Source organism: Hemitrygon akajei, chromosome 24 (assembly GCF_048418815.1).
Source record: "Hemitrygon akajei chromosome 24, sHemAka1.3, whole genome shotgun sequence".
Taxonomy (NCBI): domain Eukaryota; kingdom Metazoa; phylum Chordata; class Chondrichthyes; order Myliobatiformes; family Dasyatidae; genus Hemitrygon; species Hemitrygon akajei.
In genome coordinates this window covers 30,918,099-30,940,492 of record NC_133147.1, presented here as the reverse complement: position 1 = coordinate 30,940,492, position 22,394 = coordinate 30,918,099, and the positions used below count along the sequence as shown (strand labels likewise).

The 22,394-nt window shown below is 56.7% G+C and overlaps 1 protein-coding gene across 2 annotated transcripts in view; it reads left to right on the top strand.

Moving 5' to 3' along the window:
* slc35a2 (solute carrier family 35 member 2) overlaps nt 1-22,394 on the top strand; it is a 46,072-nt gene that overhangs the window by 18,685 nt on the left and 4,993 nt on the right. For both annotated transcript variants that reach the window (XM_073028624.1, XM_073028623.1), the window contains exons 2-3: nt 6,552-6,734; nt 21,793-21,944. In XM_073028624.1, coding sequence (XP_072884725.1) covers nt 6,552-6,734; nt 21,793-21,944 — 335 coding nt within the window. The remainder of the gene's footprint in view (nt 1-6,551; nt 6,735-21,792; nt 21,945-22,394) is intronic.

Sequence of the window (22,394 nt, the reverse complement as noted above, 5' to 3'; positions counted from 1 at the left end):
TACTACTCCTCGCTGTGCAGCAAGTTGTTCCTGCAGCTTTTGAATCTGCTTTTAACAGATCGCCAGTGTTACTCTTCCTTACCTGTGCTGATTCCTGCATCACAGTCATAGCCGTCTTTAAATCGCTGCACTGTCTCCTAAATCCTTCCCCTTCATCCTTCGCTAGTTCGGCTGCTTCACTTTTCTCTTTAAGTAATTTCTCACAGTTTCGACTGAAACTGGTTCATAAGCATCAAGTCCATGCCTCTCCGACCCTGTAAATCAGTAACCCTTTCTCTAAAGGTTTCTACCTCCTTTTGGAGCTTTTTGTGTTCTCCTTCTAACCTCTCTCGCTCGGCATCTGCGTTATGCAGACATTCATTTTCTGTTTTTAATCTGTGCTGTTCTGCCTTGGCATTCTGTCGCAATTCTCTCAAATCTTCAAGTAAACCCAACTGTAATTGTTTAAACTTCCTGCTCGACAGTTTCCACTGGGTGGTTTTTCACAGAGTTTTCCCTCCCCCGCCAGAGTGACCGGCAAGCCTCCCATATTGCGGCCACTTCCCCAACACCTATTTCTGGAGGTATCCCCTCCAATCACAATCCTTCGGACTTGCAGAATTTCCTGAATTCTTCATCCTGGGTTAGTAGATCCCTCAGTACCTCACCCACGTGCTCCGACTCGAGTCTCCCACTGAGCCCCACCAGGAACACCAATTCTGTTACACAAATCACCCCTTGTAGTAATGATCAGTGAGGCACGGGGAATCTGTATTTACCGACAAGTAACTTACTGTCTCAACTAAAAAGCAGGTGTGTTCACAAACTAACTACCTGTGAGCACCCCACTAGAGTCCCTGACCCTCCGTGAACAGAATCAGAATCAGACTTTAATCGCCAAGTACCTATGCACATACAAGGAATTTACTTCCGGCAGATGTTGTCTCTCTGCTCATAACAATAATAATGATAAATATAAATGAAAATATAAATTGTACATACAGGTAGTGCAATCCAAGTAATAGTTAGCTGACAGTTAACCGGCAGTTAATTGTTCAGCAAAGTGACCGCAGTAGGGAAAAAACTTCTCCAGTGCCTATTAGTCTTAGTCTGGAGGGATCTGAAGCGCCTACCAGACGGAAGCAGATCAAACAGTCCGTGCGCAGGATGGGAGGAGTCCTTTATGATGTTCCCCGCCCTCTTCTTCAACCTGGAAGAGTACAGGTCCACAATAGAGGGCGGGGAGGCTCCAATAATGCGCTCGGCAGTCCTCACTGTGCGCTGTAGTCTGGTTCTATCCTGCTTGGTGGCGGCTCCAAACCACACAATGATGGAGGTGCACAGGACAGACTCAATGACTGCAGTGTAGAATTGCAGCAGCAATTCCTGAGGCAGACCGTATTTCCTCAAGAGCCGCAGGAAATACATCCGCTGCTGGGCCTTCTTCAGGATGGAGCTGATGTTCTGCTCCCACTTCAGATCCTGAGAGATGGTGGTTCCCCGGAACCTGAAGTTCTCCACGGTGGACACAGGGCTGCTGAGGACTGTGAGGGGAGACATAGTCAATGAAGAGAAAAGATATTACCCAGGAAATGTCCACGCTGGCCAGGCGATCCTCATGGTCCCGATCTCCACGTGCCCAGGGGTCCTCCTTATCCGCGATGGTTGGTCTCTGGTTGTTGGAGAGTTATCGGCCCTGTGTATTCGGAGCTCCTGACTCTTACAGTGTTTCTCATCAATTGAACTGGTGGATCTCCATCCCATTGGCTGTAGGTCACCTGACCTACCTGGGTCACCTTCTTACTGGTCAGTGTACAGGGCTACAGCCAACATTGTTTCATGGTTCTGCCCACCCCAGCCTCGTGTGTCTGTGTCCTTCAACACTGACTGGTCCAACCCAGTTGAATGGAGCAGAGTCTAATGAGATTACAGATTGCTGCTTCGGTAGGTCTGGCATAATAAGCAGCAGCTACTCTGAGAGTGGTCTCAGGTTTAGCAGGCCATTAGTAATAATCTTTCAAAAATGATTGGACTCTGGTGCCAGAGGACTGGAAAATTGCAAGTGTCACTCCAGTTTTTAAGAAAGGAGGAAGGCGGCAGAAAGGAAGTTATGGACCAGTTACCCTGCCTCAGTTTTCGGGAAGATGTTGGAGATAATTATTACAGATGAGGTGATGGAGTACTTGGTGACACAGGAAAAGATAGCACAAAGTCAGCATGGTTTTTTTCAGGGAAAATCCTTCCTGACGAACTTGTTAGAATTCTTTGAGGAGATTAGTAGTAGGATAGATAAAGGGGATGCAGTGGATGTTGTATATTTGGACTTTCAGAAAGCCTCTGACAAGGTGCCACACATGAGGCTGCTTATAAAGTTAAGAGTCCCTGGTATTACAGGGAAGTTACTGGCATGGTTAGAGGATTGGCTGATCGGTAGGAGGCAGTGAGTGAGAATAAAAGGATCCTTTTCTGGTTGGCTGCCAGTGACCAGTGGTGTTCCACAGAGGTCAGTGCTAGGATGACTTTTTATGATATATATCATATATATATCCTCTATCCTGATCAAAAAGGCACAACAGTACCTTTATTTCCTGTGGAGCATCAAGAAAGCTCACTTCTGTCCCAAGATACTGACGGACTTTTACCACTGTACCATTGAGAGCATACTCACCAACTGCATCTCAGTGTGGTATGGCAATTGTCCCGTATCGGACCGCAAAGCACTCCAGCGGGTGGTGGAAACTGCCCAGCGGATTATTGGCACTCAGTTGCCCACCATTGAGAACATTTACCATAAACGCTGCCTGGGCAGGCCGGGAAGCATTATCAAGGATGCGTCTCACCCTAACCATGGACTTTTTACTCTCGTCCCATCCGGTAGGTGCTACAGGAGCCTCCGCTCCCGCACCAGCAGGCTCAAGAAGAGCTTCTTCCCTAAGGCTGTGACCCTGCTGAACCTCATATCACAGCGTTAAACAGTATCGCACCCATATTGTACTGTCAATTTATATTTGTGTGCTGTAGCACTTTTTATTCCCAGTAGTTTTGTAAATAACGCTATTCTTTGCATTTCCGGTTAGATGCTAACTGCATTTCATCAGCTTTGTATCTGTACTCGGCACAATGACAATAAAGTTGAATCTTATCTAAAAATAAATAAATATTTTTTAGATATATATTAGATGATGGAGTAGATGGCTTTGTTGTCAAGTTTGCAGATGATACCAAGATTGGTGGAGGGGCAGGTAGTGTTGAGGAAACGGGTATACTACAAAAGGACTTAGACAGTTTAGGAGAACAGCTGAGCAAGTGGCAAATGTAGCACAGTGTTAGAAAATGCATGGTCATGCACTTTGGTAGAAGAAATAAACGTGCAAACTATTTTCTAAATGGGGAGAAAATACAAAAATCTGAGATGCAAGAGGTCCTGAGAGTCCTTGTGCAGAACACCCAGCTGTTAACTTGCAGGTTGAGTCAGTGAGGAAAGGAAATGCAATGTTAGCATTCATTTCAAGAGGTCTAGAATACAAGAGCTGGGATTTATGTTGCATTGACGAGGCCTCGCCTTGAGTATTGTGAACAGTGCTGGATTCCACATCGAAGAAGAGATGTGCTGGTATTGGAGAGGGTTCAGAGGAGGTTCACAAGGATGATTCTGGGAATGAAAGAGTTATCTTACGAGGAACGTTTGATAACTCTGGGTCTGAACTCACTGGAATTTAGAAGGATGAGGGGGGATTTCATCGAAACCTTTTGAATGTTGAAAGACCCAGACAGAGTAGATGTGGACGGGATGTTTCCCATGGTGGGAGAGTCTAGGACAAGAGGGCACAGCGTCAGGATAGAGGGGTGTCCATTTAAAACACAGATGTGAAGAAATATCTTTAGCCAGAGGGTGGTGAATCTGTGGAATTTATTACCACTGTCAGTTGTGGAGGCCAGGTCATTATTTAAGACAGAGGCTGATGGATTCTCGATTGGAAGGTTACGGGGAGAAGGCTGGGGAGGGGGGAAAGGATCAGATATGAATGGTGGAACAGACTCGATGGGCCAAATGTCCTGATTCAGCTCCTGTGTATTGTGGTCTCTTACGGAATTGCCTTTTGCCTCATGGGCTCAACCACAAAGTGCTATAAAAGGCCATTTCACAAACACTGTACAAGTTCCCTTTCTTGGAATCCACCACCAACCCGATTTTCCCAATCTAACCTGCATATTGAAATCCCCCGTGACTGTCATGATGTTGCCCTTCTGACGTGCTCCTGTTGAAATTTGTAGCCCACGTCCTGGCTACTGTTCGGAAGCCTGTACTGTATGTATATAAATAACTCTAATCACGGTTTTTCCACACATGCACTTTCTTAACTCTACCCACAAGAATTCTACATCTTCTGATCTCGAGTCACTTCTTTCTAAGTTAGAGATCTGCCATTCTCTAAAGTTCTACAAGATCATCTACCTTATTCCGTATACAGTCGGCCCTCCGTATCCGCGGGTTCTGCGTGTGCGGATTCGACCAACCGCGGATCGGGAAAACCCGGAAGTTCTCTCTCCAGCACTCATTGCTCGAGCATGTACAGACAATTTTTTCTTGCCATTATTTCCTAAGCAATACATATAGCAACTATTTACATAGCATTTACATTGTATTAGGTATTACAAGTAATCTAGAAATGACTTAAAAGTACAGGCTGTCCCCGGCTTACTAACGAGTTCCGTTCCTGAGTCCGTCTTTAAGTCGGATTTGAAGTTGGAACGGGTACATCCGGTATAATTTAGCAACAGTTAGTCAAAAGTTTTTTTTAGTATATAGTACATATTTTACCTTTCTATGCATATAAAACACTTAAGAACATACGTATTTGAATAATTAAACCACTGCATTGCTTAGTAATAATTGCAGCTTTCATTGGGGCAGAGCCTTTCACATGCTCCATTAAAATTGTTCCGATCGTTGACCGACTAGCCTAACGCTTTTCCAATGACCAATGGCGTTTCACCTCTTTCCGATCGCTTTATTACTTCCACCTTATTTTCAATCGTGATCGTGATTATTTTCGTGAACAGAAACATTGTGGATTCAGAGCTGCACCGCCGGGTCCTAATGTCCACCGCACTGGTGGTTAAAGAAAGTCCGGGGTTCCGCTGGGTCCTAAAGAGCCAGGTTAAATAAGGGACTTGAACATCCGCGTTTTTTGGTATCCACGGGGGGGGTCTCAGAACCAATCCCCCTGCAGATAAGGAGGGCCGACTGTACTGCATGCATTCAAATATAACACCTTCAGTCCTGTATTCATCACCTTTTTCAATTTTGTCCCCCCTTTTACATTAGAGCTCATCCCACTGACTGTAATTTTGCCCTATTATCTGTCTGTTCTTCCTGTCACTCACTACCCACTGCCTCTGCTTGCAAATCAACGGCCCTTTTCTCATCCCTGTCGCTCTGGTTCCCATCCCCCCCCCCCGCCAAATTAGTTGAAACTCTCCCCAGTAGCTCCAGCAAACCTGCCTTGGTTCCCCTTGGGTTTAGGTGTAACCAGTCCCTTTTTGTACAGGCCATACATTGCAGAAGACGTCCCAGTCATCCCCTGCCGCCTGCACCAATGTCTCTGCCACGTCAACCTGCTCTGACCCTTGCATGCTGCACGGGCAGAAATCCCGAGATTACTACCCTGGGGGTCCTGCTTTTCAGCTATATTCTCTCTTCAGTCCCTTTTCCTATCAGTGTATGTACCGAGACCTCTGGCTGCTCACCCTTGCCCTTTAGAATGCCGAGAGCCCAATCTGAGACGTCCCTGGGATGTCCCACACCATCCGGGGTGCAACAGCAGAAAGGGAGCGGAGGAATCTCCCGCTCCTGACAGTCAGCCCAGGGGTGACTAGCTCCTACTCAGTTTCCAGTGTGAGCTGCCGGAAATCATCGAGCTGCAGCTCCAGTTCCTTAACGCATTCAATGAGGAGTTGCGGATGTGGCTGCCGGGGAGGCTGGAGGTCTCCCGGAATTCCCACATCTCACACAAGGGGCCCCTAGAGTCATTCTCACTGCAGCTGAAGAATGAGGAAAATTACTAGATACATACCTCGCCAAGGCCTCCCCGCTCTGACACTGCTCCACTTTCCCCAGCCTTTTTATTTGCCCTTGTGTGAGGCCTCCTGCGCTGCCAAACAAATCCAGAGTCCTGCGAACGCTCGGTTTTTAAATCCCTTGCTCGCCAACCTGTGGGACACAGGCAGAAGAGAATTAAACACATCCAGATTGCTGGAGGAACTCAGCAGGTCAGGCAGCATCTATAGAAATGAATGAACAGTGGAGAGAGACCCTGCTTCGTTTCCGTTGAGTCGGGAATGGTGTGGGAGGAGGGATTAACTGGAATCCCATTCACATTTTGAGAACATAGAAGAATATTTTGGGGGCCAGGCAGGGATTAAGTTTCTCCCCTGTCTGGGCTGGTCGTGGGACAGGGCTCAGGGACACGAGAGATGGGGGGAGGGGAATGTTTCAATAGGGGCCGGTGGGTTTGTGGTCACTGTGTGGAGCCCCCCGTCTGATACAGCGTCTGTTCTGCCCCCCACAGTGAACGATAGGCTGAAGTACTCGTGCCTGGTGGTGCTGGTGATCCAGAATGCTTCTGTCATCCTCTGTATTCGTTATGTACGCACCGTGCCAGGCGACCGTTTCTTCACCACCTCTGCCGTGGTGGCCGTTGAGGTACTCAAGCTGCTCACCTGCCTGCTGCTGTTACTGTTCCAGAGGAGAGGTCAGTACTGTCCCCCTCTCCCTCTCTCTCCCCCTCCACTCCTGTCACACACACACATACCCTCCCCTATCAACCACAGCGAGATCCGTTCCCTGTCTGCTGTTCCAGAGGAGAGGTCAGTACTGTCCCCCTCTCCCTCTCTCTCCCCCTCCACTCCTGTCACACACACACATACCCTCCCCTATCAACCACAGCGAGATCCGTTCCCTGTCTGCTGTTCCAGAGGAGAGGTCAGTACTGTCCCCCTCTCCCTCTCTCTCCCCCTCCACTCCTGTCACACACACACATACCCTCCCCTATCAACCACAGCGAGATCCGTTCCCTGTCTGCTGTTCCAGAGGAGAGGTCAGTACTGTCCCCCTCTCCCTCTCTCTCCCCCTCCACTCCTGTCACACACACACATACCCTCCCCTATCAACCACAGCGAGATCCGTTCCCTGTCTGCTGTTCCAGAGGAGAGGTCAGTACTGTATCTCACACACCCTCCCCTATCACCCACAGCGAGATCCGCTCCCTGTCTGCTGTTCCAGAGGAGAGGTCAGTACTGTCCCCCTCTCCCTCTCTCTCCCCCTCCACTCCTGTCACACACACACATACCCTCCCCTATCAACCACAGCGAGATCCGTTCCCTGTCTGCTGTTCCAGAGGAGAGGTCAGTACTGTATCTCACACACCCTCCCCTATCACCCACAGCGAGATCCGCTCCCTGTCTGCTGTTCCAGAGGAGAGGACAGTACTGTCCCCCTCTCCCTCTCTCTCCCCCTCTCCCTCTCTCTCCCCCTTCCCCTCCCCCTCTCTCTCCCCCCCTCCACTCCTGTCACACACACACACCCTCCCATATCACCCACAGCGAGATCCGCTCCCTGTCTGCTGTTCCAGAGGAGAGGTCAGTACTGTCCCCCTCTCCCTCTCTCTCCCCCTCTCCCTCTCTCTCCCCCTTCCCCTCCCCCCTTCCCCTCCCCCTCTCTCCCCCCTCCCCCCCTCCACTCCTGTCACACACACACACCCTCCCCTATCACCCACAGCGAGATCCGCTCCCTGTCTGCTGTTCCAGAGGAGAGGTCAGTACTGTCCCCCTCTCCCTCTCTCTCCCCCTTCCCCTCCCCCTCTCTCTCCCCCCTCCCCCCTCCACTCCTGTCACACACACACACCCTCCCCTATCACCCACAGCGAGATCCGCTCCCTGTCTGCTGTTCCAGAGGAGAGGTCAGTACTGTCCCCCTCTCCCTCTCTCTCCCCCTCTCCCTCTCTCTCCCCCTCTCCCTCTCTCTCCCCCTCTCCCTCTCTCTCCCCCTTCCCCTCCCCCTCTCTCTCCCCCTCCCCCCTCCACTCCTGTCACACACACACACCCTCCCCTATCACCCACAGCGAGATCCGCTCCCTGTCTGCTGTTCCAGAGGAGAGGTCAGTACTGTCCCCCTCTCCCTCTCTCTCCCCCTCTCCCTCTCTCTCCCCCTTCCCCTCCCCCTCTCTCTCCCCCCTCCACTCCTGTCACACACACACACCCTCCCCTATCACCCACAGTGAGATCCGCTCCCTGTCTGCTGTTCCAGAGGAGAGGTCAGTACTGTCCCCCTCTCCCTCTCTCTCCCCCTCTCCCTCTCTCTCCCCCTCTCCCTCTCTCTCCCCCTCTCCCTCTCTCTCCCCCTTCCCCTCCCCCTCTCTCTCCCCCCTCCCCCCTCCACTCCTGTCACACACACACACCCTCCCCTATCACCCACAGCGAGATCCGCTCCCTGTCTGCTGTTCCAGAGGAGAGGTCAGTACTGTCCCCCACTCCCTCTCTCTCCCCCTTCCCCTCCCCCTCTCTCTCCCCCCTCCACTCCTGTCACACACACACACCCTCCCCTATCACCCACAGCGAGATCCGCTCCCTGTCTGCTGTTCCAGAGGAGAGGTCAGTACTGTCCCCCTCTCCCTCTCTCTCCCCCTCTCCCTCTCTCTCCCCCTTCCCCTCCCCCTCTCTCTCCCCCCTCCACTCCTGTCACACACACACACCCTCCCCTATCAGCCACAGCGAGATCCGCTCCCTGTCTGCTGTACCAGAGGAGAGGTCAGTACTGTCCCCCTCTCCCTCTCTCTCCCCCCTCTCCCTCTCTCTCCCCCCTTCCCCTCCCCCTCTCTCTCCCCCTTCCCCCTCCACTCCTGTCACACACACACACCCTCCCCTATCACCCACAGCGAGATCCGCTCCCTGTCTGCTGTTCCAGAGGAGAGGTCAGTACTGTCTCTCACACACCCTCCCCTATCACCCACAGCGAGATCCGCTCCCTGTCTGCTGTTCCAGAGGAGAGGTCAGTACTGTCCCCCTCTCCCTCTCTCTCCCCCTCTCCCTCTCTCTTCCCCTTCCCCTCCCCCTCTCTCTCCCCCCTCCACTCCTGTCACACACACACACCCTCCCCTATCACCCACAGCGAGATCCGCTCCCTGTCTGCTGTTCCAGAGAGGTCAGTACTGTCCCCCTCTCCCTCTCTCTCCCCCTCTCCCTCTCTCTCCCCCTCTCCCTCTCTCTCCCCCTCTCCCTCTCTCTCCCCCTTACCCTCCCCCTCTCTCTCCCCCCTCCCCCCTCCACTCCTGTCACACACACACACCCTCCCCTATCACCCACAGCGAGATCCGCTCCCTGTCTGCTGTTCCAGAGGAAAGGTCAGTACTGTCCCCCTCTCCCTCTCTCTCCCCCTTCCCCTCCCCCTCTCTCTCCCCCCTCCCCCCTCCACTTCTGTCACACACACACACCCTCCCCTATCACCCACAGCGAGATCCGCTCCCTGTCTGCTGTTCCAGAGGAGAGGTCAGTACTGTCCCCCTCTCCCTCTCTCTCCCCCCTCTCCCTCTCTCTCCCCCTTCCCCTCCCCCTCTCTCTCCCCCCTCCCCCCTCCACTCCTGTCACACACACACACCCTCCCCTATCACCCACAGCGAGATCCGCTCCCTGTCTGCTGTTCCAGAGGAGAGGTCAGTACTGTCCCCCTCTCCCTCTCTCTCCCCCTTCCCCTCCCCCTCTCTCTCCCCCCTCCACTCCTGTCACACACACACACCCTCCCCTATCACCCACAGCGAGATCCGCTCCCTGTCTGCTGTTCCAGAGGAGAGGTCAGTACTGTCCCCCTCTCCCTCTCTCTCCCCCTCTCCCTCTCTCTCCCCCTCTCCCTCTCTCTCCCCCTCTCCCTCTCTCTCCCCCTCTCCCTCCCTCTCCCCCTTCCCCTCCCCCTCTTTCTCCCCCCCTCCCCCCCTCCACTCCTGTCACACACACACACCCTCCCCTATCACCCACAGCGAGATCCGCTCCCTGTCTGCTGTTCCAGAGGAGAGGTCAGTACTGTCCCCCTCTCCCTCTCTCTCCCCCTCTCCCTCTCTCTCCCCCTCTCCCTCTCTCTCCCCCTCTCCCTCTCTCTCCCCCTCTCCCTCCCTCTCCCCCTTCCCCTCCCCCTCTTTCTCCCCCCCTCCCCCCTCCACTCCTGTCACACACACACACCCTCCCCTATCACCCACAGCGAGATCCGCTCCCTGTCTGCTGTTCCAGAGGAGAGGTCAGTACTGTCCCCCTCTCCCTCTCTCTCCCCCCTCTCTCTGTCTCTCCCTTTCTCTCCCCCTCTCCCCCTCCACTCCTGTCACACACACACACCCTCCCCTGCCACCCACAGCGAGATCCGCTCCCTGTCTGCTGTTACTGTTCCAGAGGAGAGGTCAGTACTGTCCCCCTCCCCCTCTCTCTCCCCCCTCCACTCCTGTCACACACACACACCCTCCCCTATCACCCACAGCGAGATCCGCTCCCTGTCTGCTGTTCCAGAGGAGAGGTCAGTACTGTCCCCCTCTCCCTCTCTCTCCCCCTCTCTCTGTCCCCCTCTCCCTCTCTCTCTCTCCCTCCCCTCCCCTCCCCCTCTCTCCCCTCCCCCTCTCTCCCCTCCCCCTCTCTCCCCTCCCCCTCTCTCCCCCTCCCCCCTCCACTTCTGTCACACACACACACCCTCCCCTATCACCCACAGTGAGATCCGCTTCCTGTCTGCTGTTCCAGAGGATTGGTCAGTACTGTCTCTCACACACCCTCCCCTATCACCCACAGCGAGATCCGCTCCCTGTCTGCTGTTCCAGAGGAGAGGTCAGTACTGTCCCCCTCTCCCTCTCTCTCCCCCCCTCCCTCTGTCCCCCTCTCCCTCTCTTTCTCTCCCTCCCCTCCCCTCCCCCTCTCTCCCCTCCCCCTCTCTCCCCTCCCTCTCTCTCCCCCTCTCTCTGTCTCTCCCTCTCTCTCCCCCTCTCTCCCTCCACTCCTGTCACACACACACACCCTCCCCTGCCACCCACAGCGAGATCTGCTACCTGTCTGCTGTTCCAGAGGAGAGGTCAGTACTGTCCCCCTCTCCCTCTCTCTCCCCCTCTCCCTCTCTCTTCCCCTTCCCCTCCCCCTCTCTCTCCCCCCTCCACTCCTGTCACACACACACACCCTCCCCTATCACCCACAGCGAGATCCGCTCCCTGTCTGCTGTTCCAGAGGAGAGGTCAATACTGTCCCCCTCTCCCTCTCTCTCCCCCTCTCCCTCTCTCTCCCTCTCCCCCTTCCCCTCCCCCTCTTTCTCCCCCCTCCCCCCTCCACTCCTGTCACACACACACACCCTCCCCTATCACCCACAGTGAGATCCGCTTCCTGTCTGCTGTTCCAGAGGATTGGTCAGTACTGTCTCTCACACACCCTCCCCTATCACCCACAGCGAGATCCGCTCCCTGTCTGCTGTTCCAGAGGAGAGGTCAGTACTGTCCCCCTCTCCCTCTCTCTCCCCCCTCCCTCTGTCCCCCTCTCCCTCTCTTTCTCTCCCTCCCCTCCCCTCCCCCTCTCTCCCCTCCCCCTCTCTCCCCTCCCTCTCTCTCCCCCTCTCTCTGTCTCTCCCTCTCTCTCCCCCTCTCTCCCTCCACTCCTGTCACACACACACACCCTCCCCTGCCACCCACAGCGAGATCTGCTACCTGTCTGCTGTTCCAGAGGAGAGGTCAGTACTGTCCCCCCTCTCCCTCTCTCTTCCCCTTCCCCTCCCCCTCTCTCTCCCCCCTCCACTCCTGTCACACACACACACCCTCCCCTATCACCCACAGCGAGATCCGCTCCCTGTCTGCTGTTCCAGAGGAGAGGTCAGTACTGTCCCCCTCTCCCTCTCTCTCCCCCCTCCCTCTGTCCCCCTCTCCCTCTCTTTCTCTCCCTCCCCTCCCCTCCCCCTCTCTCCCCTCCCCCTCTCTCCCCTCCCCCTCTCTCCCCTCCCCCTCTCTCCCCTCCCCCTCTCTCCCCCCCCCCTCTCTCCCCCTCCCCCTCTCTCCCCCTCCCCCTCCCCTCTCTCCCTCCCCCCTCCCCCTCCACTTCTGTCACACACACACACCCTCCCCTATCACCCACAGTGAGATCTGCTCCCAATCTGCTGTCCAGAGGCGAGGGGTCAGTACTTGTCTCCCTCATCCTCACCTTCCCCTCCCCTTCTCCCTCTCCCTCTCTCCCGCCTCCACTCCTGTCACACACACACACCCTCCCCTATCACCCACAGTGAGATCTGCTCCCCATCTGCTGTCCAGAGTGGTCAGTACTTGTCTCCCTCATCTTCACCTTCCCCTCCCCTTCTCCCTCTCCCTCTCTCCCCCCTCCACTCCTGTCACACACACACACCCTCCCCCTATCACCCACAGTGAGATCTGCTCCCAATCTGCTGTCCAGAGGCGAGTGGTCAGTACTTGTCTCCCTCATCCTCACCTTCCCCTCCCCTTCTCCCTCTCCCTCTCTCCCGCCTCCACTCCTGTCACACACACACACCCTCCCCTATCACCCACAGCGAGATCCGCTCCCTGTCTGCTGTTCCAGAGGAAAGGTCAGTACTGTCCCCCTCTCCCTCTCTCTCCCCCTTCCCCTCCCCCTCTCTCTCCCCCCCTCCCCCCTCCACTCCTGTCACACACACACACCCTCCCCTATCACCCACAGCGAGATCCGCTCCCTGTCTGCTGTTCCAGAGGAGAGGTCAGTACTGTCCCCCTCTCCCTCTCTCTCCCCCCTCTCCCTCTCTCTCCCCCTTCCCCTCCCCCTCTCTCTCCCCCCTCCCCCCTCCACTCCTGTCACACACACACACCCTCCCCTATCACCCACAGCGAGATCCGCTCCCTGTCTGCTGTTCCAGAGGAGAGGTCAGTACTGTCCCCCTCTCCCTCTCTCTCCCCCTCTCCCTCTCTCTCCCCCTTCCCCTCCCCCTCTCTCTCCCCCCTCCCCCCTCCACTCCTGTCACACACACACACCCTCCCCTATCACCCACAGCGAGATCCGCTCCCTGTCTGCTGTTCCAGAGGAGAGGTCAGTACTGTCCCCCTCTCCCTCTCTCTCCCCCTTCCCCTCCCCCTCTCTCTCCCCCCTCCACTCCTGTCACACACACACACCCTCCCCTATCACCCACAGCGAGATCCGCTCCCTGTCTGCTGTTCCAGAGGAGAGGTCAGTACTGTCCCCCTCTCCCTCTCTCTCCCCCTTCCCCTCCCCCTCTCTCTCCCCCCTCCACTCCTGTCACACACACACACCCTCCCCTATCACCCACAGTGAGATCCGCTCCCTGTCTGCTGTTCCAGAGGAGAGGTCAGTACTGTCCCCCTCTCCCTCTCTCCCTCTCTCTCCCCCTCTCCCTCTCTCTCCCCCTCTCCCTCTCTCTCCCCCTCTCCCTCTCTCTCCCCCTCTCCCTCCCTCTCCCCCTTCCCCTCCCCCTCTTTCTCCCCCCTCCCCCCTCCACTCCTGTCACACACACACACCCTCCCCTATCACCCACAGCGAGATCCGCTCCCTGTCTGCTGTTCCAGAGGAGAGGTCAGTACTGTCCCCCTCTCCCTCTCTCTCCCCCTCTCTCTGTCTCTCCCTTTCTCTCCCCCTCTCCCCCTCCACTCCTGTCACACACACACACCCTCCCCTGCCACCCACAGCGAGATCCGCTCCCTGTCTGCTGTTACTGTTCCAGAGGAGAGGTCAGTACTGTCCCCCTCCCCCTCTCTCTCCCCCCTCCACTCCTGTCACACACACACACCCTCCCCTATCACCCACAGCGAGATCCGCTCCCTGTCTGCTGTTCCAGAGGAGAGGTCAGTACTGTCCCCCTCTCCCTCTCTCTCCCCCTCTCTCTGTCCCCCTCTCCCTCTCTCTCTCTCCCTCCCCTCCCCTCCCCCCTCTCTCCCCTCCCCCTCTCTCCCCTCCCCCTCTCTCCCCTCCCCCTCTCTCCCCCTCCCCCTCCACTTCTGTCACACACACACACCCTCCCCTATCACCCACAGTGAGATCCGCTTCCTGTCTGCTGTTCCAGAGGATTGGTCAGTACTGTCTCTCACACACCCTCCCCTATCACCCACAGCGAGATCCGCTCCCTGTCTGCTGTTCCAGAGGAGAGGTCAGTACTGTCCCCCTCTCCCTCTCTCTCCCCCCCTCCCTCTGTCCCCCTCTCCCTCTCTTTCTCTCCCTCCCCTCCCCTCCCCCTCTCTCCCCTCCCCCTCTCTCCCCTCCCTCTCTCTCCCCCTCTCTCTGTCTCTCCCTCTCTCTCCCCCTCTCTCCCTCCACTCCTGTCACACACACACACCCTCCCCTGCCACCCACAGCGAGATCTGCTACCTGTCTGCTGTTCCAGAGGAGAGGTCAGTACTGTCCCCCTCTCCCTCTCTCTCCCCCTCTCCCTCTCTCTTCCCCTTCCCCTCCCCCTCTCTCTCCCCCCTCCACTCCTGTCACACACACACACCCTCCCCTATCACCCACAGCGAGATCCGCTCCCTGTCTGCTGTTCCAGAGGAGAGGTCAATACTGTCCCCCTCTCCCTCTCTCTCCCCCTCTCCCTCTCTCTCCCCCTCTCCCTCTCTCTCCCTCTCCCCCTTCCCCTCCCCCTCTTTCTCCCCCCTCCCCCCTCCACTCCTGTCACACACACACACCCTCCCCTATCACCCACAGCGAGATCCGCTCCCTGTCTGCTGTTCCAGAGGAGAGGTCAGTACTGTCCCCCTCTCCCTCTCTCTCCCCCTTCCCCTCCCCCTCTCTCTCCCCCCTCCCCCCTCCACTCCTGTCACACACACACACACCCTCCCCTATCACCCACAGCGAGATCCGCTCCCTGTCTGCTGTTCCAGAGAAGAGGTCAGTACTGTCCCCCTCTCCCTCTCTCTCCCCCTCTCCCTCTCTCTCCCCCTCTCCCTCTCTCTCCCCCTTCCCCTCCCCCTCTCTCTCCCCCCTCCCCCCTCCACTCCTGTCACACACACACACCCTCCCCTATCACCCACAGCGAGATCCGCTCCCTGTCTGCTGTTCCAGAGGAGAGGTCAGTACTGTCCCCCTCTCCCTCTCTCTCCCCCTTCCCCTCCCCCTCTCTCTCCCCCCTCCACTCCTGTCACACACACACACCCTCCCCTATCACCCACAGTGAGATCCGCTCCCTGTCTGCTGTTCCAGAGGAGAGGTCAGTACTGTCCCCCTCTCCCTCTCTCTCCCCCTCTCCCTCTCTCTCCCCCTCTCCCTCTCTCTCCCCCTCTCCCTCTCTCTCCCCCTTCCCCTCCCCCTCTCTCCCCCCCTCCCCCCTCCACTCCTGTCACACACACACACCCTCCCCTATCACCCACAGCGAGATCCGCTCCCTGTCTGCTGTTCCAGAGGAGAGGTCAGTACTGTCCCCCACTCCCTCTCTCTCCCCCTTCCCCTCCCCCTCTCTCTCCCCCCTCCACTCCTGTCACACACACACACCCTCCCCTATCACCCACAGCGAGATCCGCTCCCTGTCTGCTGTTCCAGAGGAGAGGTCAGTACTGTCCCCCTCTCCCTCTCTCTCCCCCTCTCCCTCTCTCTCCCCCTTCCCCTCCCCCTCTCTCTCCCCCCTCCACTCCTGTCACACACACACACCCTCCCCTATCAGCCACAGCGAGATCCGCTCCCTGTCTGCTGTACCAGAGGAGAGGTCAGTACTGTCCCCCTCTCCCTCTCTCTCCCCCTCTCCCTCTCTCTCCCCCTTCCCCTCCCCCTCTCTCTCCCCCTTCCCCCTCCACTCCTGTCACACACACACACCCTCCCCTATCACCCACAGCGAGATCCGCTCCCTGTCTGCTGTTCCAGAGGAGAGGTCAGTACTGTCTCTCACACACCCTCCCCTATCACCCACAGCGAGATCCGCTCCCTGTCTGCTGTTCCAGAGGAGAGGTCAGTACTGTCTCACTCACACCCTCCCCTATCACCCACAGCGAGATCCGCTCCCTGTCTGCTGTTCCAGAGGAGAGGTCAGTACTGTCCCCCTCTCCCTCTCTCTCCCCCTCTCCCTCTCTCTTCCCCTTCCCCTCCCCCTCTCTCTCCCCCCTCCACTCCTGTCACACACACACACCCTCCCCTATCACCCACAGCGAGATCCGCTCCCTGTCTGCTGTTCCAGAGAGGTCAGTACTGTCCCCCTCTCCCTCTCTCTCCCCCTCTCCCACTCTCTCCCCCTCTCCCTCTCTCTCCCCCTCTCCCTCTCTCTCCCCCTTCCCCTCCCCCTCTCTCTCCCCCCTCCCCCCTCCACTCCTGTCACACACACACACCCTCCCCTATCACCCACAGCGAGATCCGCTCCCTGTCTGCTGTTCCAGAGGAAAGGTCAGTACTGTCCCCCTCTCCCTCTCTCTCCCCCTTCCCCTCCCCCTCTCTCTCCCCCCTCCCCCCTCCACTCCTGTCACACACACACACCCTCCCCTATCACCCACAGCGAGATCCGCTCCCTGTCTGCTGTTCCAGAGGAGAGGTCAGTACTGTCCCCCTCTCCCTCTCTCTCCCCCTCTCCCTCTCTCTCCCCCTTCCCCTCCCCCTCTCTCTCCCCCCTCCCCCCTCCACTCCTGTCACACACACACACCCTCCCCTATCACCCACAGCGAGATCCGCTCCCTGTCTGCTGTTCCAGAGGAGAGGTCAGTACTGTCCCCCTCTCCCTCTCTCTCCCCCTCTCCCTCTCTCTCCCCCTTCCCCTCCCCCTCTCTCTCCCCCCTCCCCCCTCCACTCCTGTCACACACACACACCCTCCCCTATCACCCACAGCGAGATCCGCTCCCTGTCTGCTGTTCCAGAGGAGAGGTCAGTACTGTCCCCCTCTCCCTCTCTCTCCCCCTCTCCCTCTCTCTCCCCCTTCCCCTCCCCCTCTCTCTCCCCCCTCCCCCCTCCACTCCTGTCACACACACACACCCTCCCCTATCACCCACAGCGAGATCCGCTCCCTGTCTGCTGTTCCAGAGGAGAGGTCAGTACTGTCCCCCTCTCCCTCTCTCTCCCCCTTCCCCTCCCCCTCTCTCTCCCCCCTCCACTCCTGTCACACACACACACCCTCCCCTATCACCCACAGCGAGATCCGCTCCCTGTCTGCTGTTCCAGAGGAGAGGTCAGTACTGTCCCCCTCTCCCTCTCTCTCCCCCTTCCCCTCCCCCTCTCTCTCCCCCCTCCACTCCTGTCACACACACACACCCTCCCCTATCACCCACAGTGAGATCCGCTCCCTGTCTGCTGTTCCAGAGGAGAGGTCAGTACTGTCCCCCTCTCCCTCTCTCTCCCCCTCTCCCTCTCTCTCCCCCTCTCCCTCTCTCTCCCCCTCTCCCTCTCTCTCCCCCTCTCCCTCTCTCTCCCCCTCTCCCTCCCTCTCCCCCTTCCCCTCCCCCTCTTTCTCCCCCCTCCCCCCTCCACTCCTGTCACACACACACACCCTCCCCTATCACCCACAGCGAATTCCGCTCCCTGTCTGCTGTTCCAGAGGAGAGGTCAGTACTGTCCCCCTCTCCCTCTCTCTCCCCCTCTCTCTGTCTCTCCCTTTCTCTCCCCCTCTCCCCCTCCACTCCTGTCACACACACACACCCTCCCCTGCCACCCACAGCGAGATCCGCTCCCTGTCTGCTGTTCCAGAGGAGAGGTCAGTACTGTCCCCCTCTCCCTCTCTCTCCCCCTCTCTCTGTCTCTCCCTTTCTCTCCCCCTCTCCCCCTCCACTCCTGTCACACACACACACCCTCCCCTGCCACCCACAGCGAGATCCGCTCCCTGTCTGCTGTTACTGTTCCAGAGGAGAGGTCAGTACTGTCCCCCTCCCCCTCTCTCTCCCCCCTCCACTCCTGTCACACACACACACCCTCCCCTATCACCCACAGCGAGATCCGCTCCCTGTCTGCTGTTCCAGAGGAGAGGTCAGTACTGTCCCCCTCTCCCTCTCTCTCCCCCTCTCTCTGTCCCCCTCTCCCTCTCTCTCTCTCCCTCCCCTCCCCTCCCCCTCTCTCCCCTCCCCCTCTCTCCCCTCCCCCTCTCTCCCCTCCCCCTCTCTCCCCCTCCCCCTCCACTTCTGTCACACACACACACCCTCCCCTATCACCCACAGTGAGATCCGCTTCCTGTCTGCTGTTCCAGAGGATTGGTCAGTACTGTCTCTCACACACCCTCCCCTATCACCCACAGCGAGATCCGCTCCCTGTCTGCTGTTCCAGAGGAGAGGTCAGTACTGTCCCCCTCTCCCTCTCTCTCCCCCCCTCCCTCTGTCCCCCTCTCCCTCTCTTTCTCTCCCTCCCCTCCCCTCCCCCTCTCTCCCCTCCCCCTCTCTCCCCCTCTCTCTGTCTCTCCCTCTCTCTCCCCCTCTCTCCCTCCACTCCTGTCACACACACACACCCTCCCCTGCCACCCACAGCGAGATCTGCTACCTGTCTGCTGTTCCAGAGGAGAGGTCAGTACTGTCCCCCTCTCCCTCTCTCTCCCCCTCTCCCTCTCTCTTCCCCTTCCCCTCCCCCTCTCTCTCCCCCCTCCACTCCTGTCACACACACACACCCTCCCCTATCACCCACAGCGAGATCCGCTCCCTGTCTGCTGTTCCAGAGGAGAGGTCAGTACTGTCCCCCTCTCCCTCTCTCTCCCCCCTCCCTCTGTCCCCCTCTCCCTCTCTTTCTCTCCCTCCCCTCCCCTCCCCCTCTCTCCCCTCCCCCTCTCTCCCCTCCCCCTCTCTCCCCTCCCCCTCTCTCCCCTCCCCCTCTCTCCCCCCCCCTCTCTCCCCCTCCCCCTCTCTTCCCCTCCCCCTCCCCTCTCTCCCTCCCCCCTCCCCCTCCACTTCTGTCACACACACACACCCTCCCCTATCACCCACAGTGAGATCTGCTCCCAATCTGCTGTCCAGAGGCGAGGGGTCAGTACTTGTCTCCCTCATCCTCACCTTCCCCTCCCCTTCTCCCTCTCCCTCTCTCCCGCCTCCACTCCTGTCACACACACACACCCTCCCCTATCACCCACAGTGAGATCTGCTCCCCATCTGCTGTCCAGAGTGGTCAGTACTTGTCTCCCTCATCTTCACCTTCCCCTCCCCTTCTCCCTCTCCCTCTCTCCCCCCTCCACTCCTGTCACACACACACACCCTCCCCTATCACCCACAGTGAGATCTGCTCCCCATCTGCTGTCCAGAGTGGTCAGTACTTGTCTCCCTCATCTTCACCTTCCCCTCCCCTTCTCCCTCTCCCTCTCTCCCCCCTCCACTCCTGTCACACACACACACCCTCCCCTATCACCCACAGTGAGATCTGCTCCCCATCTGCTGTCCAGAGGATGGGGGTCAGTACATCTCCCTCATCCTCACCTTCCCCTCACCTTCCCCTCCCCTTCTCCCTCTCCCTCTCTCCCCCTCTCCCCTCTTCCACTCCTGTCACACACACGCCCTCCCCTGTCACACACAGAGTGTTGGACCGGAGAGGTCAGTGCTGTAGATAGATAGATAGATAGATACTTTATTCATCCCCATGGGGAAATTCAACTTTTTTCCAATGTCCCATACACTTGTTGTAGCAAAACTAATTACTACAATGAAACTACAATTAACTCAGTAAAAAATATGATATGCATCTAAATCACTATCTCAAAAAGCATTAATAATAGCTTTTAAAAAGTTCTTGTCCTGGCGGTAGAATTGTAAAGCCTAATGGCATTGGGGAGTATTGACCTCTTCATCCTGTCTGAGGAGCATTGCATCGATAGTAACCTGTCGCTGAAACTGCTTCTCTGTCTCTGGATGGTGCTATGTAGAGGATGTTCAGAGTTTTCCATAATTGACCGTAGCCTACTCAGCGCCCTTCGCTCAGCTACCGATGTTAAACTCTCCAGTACTTTGCCCACGACAGAGCCCGCCTTCCTTACCAGCTTATTAAGTCGTGAGGCGTCCCTCTTCTTAATGCTTCCTCCCCAACACGCCACCACAAAGAAGAGGGCGCTCTCCACAACTGACCTATAGAACATCTTCAGCATCTCACTACAGACATTGAATGACGCCAACCTTCTAAGGAAGTACAGACGACTCTGTGCCTTCCTGCACAAGGCATCTGTGTTGGCAGTCCAGTCTAGCTTCTCGTCTAACTGTACTCCCAGATACTTGTAGGTCTTAACCTGCTCTACACATTCTCCATTAATGATCACTGGCTCCATATGAGGCCTAGATCTCCTAAAGTCCACCACCACCTCCTTGGTCTTGTGATATTGAGACGCAGGTAGTTTGAGTTGCACCATATCACAAAGTCCTGTATCAGTTTCCTATACTCCTCCTCCTGTCCATTCCTGACACACCCCACTATGGCCGTGTCATCAGCGAACTTCTGCACATGGCAGGACTCCGAGTTATATTGGAAGTCTGATGTGTACAGGGTGAACAGGACCGGAAAGAGTACGGTTCCCTGCGGCGCTCCTGTGCTGCTGACCACCGTGTCAGACCTACAGTCTCCCAACCGCACATACTGAGGTCTATCTGTCAAGTAGTCCACTATCCAATCCACCATGTGAGAGTCTACTCCCATCTCCGTTAGTTTGTGCCTTAAGATCTTGGGCTGGATGGTGTTAAAGGCACTAGAGAAGTCAAGGAATGTAATCCTCACAGCACAACTGACCCCATCTAGGTGAGAGAGTGATTTGTGCAGCAAATACGTGATAGCATCCTCCACTCCCACCTTCTCCTTATACGCAAACTGAAGAGGATCCTGGGCATGCCTGGTTTGTGGCCTCAGATTCTGTATTATCAGCCGCTCCATGGTCTTCATCACGTGCAACGTCAAGGCAACAGGTCTGAAGTCATTCAACTCCTTTGGTTGTGGTTTCTTCGGTACCGGGACAATACAGGATGTTTTCCACTGTCTGGGTACTCTTCTCTGCTCCAGGCTCATGTTGAAGATACGCTGTAGTGGTTCTCCCAGCTCAGTCGCACAGGCCCTCAGTAATCGTGGGGAAACTCCATCCGGTCCAGCCGCCTTGCTGGTACAGATCTTCCTCAGTTGACCTTCCACCTGTGCAGCCGTAATCCTGGGCGTGGGCAAGGTCTCCTGTGAGTGGCTATTTTCCTGTGAGGGAAGTAAGCCTGGTGTGGATTTCTGCGGTGAGGATGAGATTGAGCTGTCGAACCTGTTGAAGAAGTTGTTCAGCTGGTTCGCTTTCTCCACATCTCCACTTATGTTCGCCCCCCGCTTTGCACCGCATCCGGTGATGATCTTCATCCCATCCCACACCTCCTTCATGCTTTTTTTCTGCAGCTTTTGTTCTAGCTTCCTCCTATACTGCTCCTTTGCCCCCCTTATCTGTACTCTATTCCTTCTGAACTCTTTTAAGCTCCAACTGATCACCATCTTTAAAGGCCCTCTTCTTCTGGTTTAGGAGGCCTTTGATGTGACTAGTGATCCAGGGCTTATTATTGGGATAGCAGCGAACAGTTCTAACAGGGACAACGGCATCCACACAAAAGTTAATATAGTCCGTTGTGCATTCAGTGACCTCCTCAACGCCCCCACAGAGCCCCCCTTGCAGTACATCCCAGTTAGTAGTACCGAAGCAGTCTCTCAGGGCCTGTTCAGCTTCAGGAGTCCACTGTAACACACTCCCTTTCTCTCCCACTCATGGCGACATCCGCTCCCCATCTGCCGTCCCAGAAGCGTGGTCTGTACTGTCATACGCCCTCCCCCGACTGCCCACGGCAATATCCGCTCTCCCACCTTGAGGTACGTCCACCACGCGCTATATCGGTGGCATTGTGATCCCCCACGATGCTAACAGCATCTTGCCTCCCCTCCCCATAGGGAACGTGAAGGAGTTGGCTCTGCATCTGTATGACAGTCTCATCATTCACTACATGGACACTATGAAGATGGCCATCCCCTCGCTCATCTACACCCTGCAGAACAACTTGCAGTACGTCGCCATCTCCAACCTGCCGGCAGCCACATTCCAGGTAAGCTGCGCCCGGCCTGCGTCCTGTTCCACGCAGATCTGCTTTCAGCCCACGCTCAGTCCATCCAACCCTGTCAGCATGCGTCAGCACTCTGTGTGAGCTCTGTCCCACGCAGGCTGCTCCTGGATCTGGGCTCTGTCTGTGCCTTGTCTGCACTCTGTCCCACACAGGTCCATTCTGTCTGCATCCTGTCCACACTCCCCTACGTGGGTTCGCATGGTCTGCGCTCTGTCCTGACTGCTCTGTGCCTTGCCCGCGTGGGTTTGCAATGTCTGCACGGGCACAGGACTGGATCTGCACTCTGCCCCAGTCAGCCTTAGCTTTGTCACCCTATCATCCACCGGTTTGATATGCAGTCTGGTCCCGAGTCCATCGCTCTGCCTGTGCTCTACCCCGCTTGGGCTTGCGGTTAGGGGTTGTTGGGGCTTGGTGAGCTGGAGAGGGGGGTGA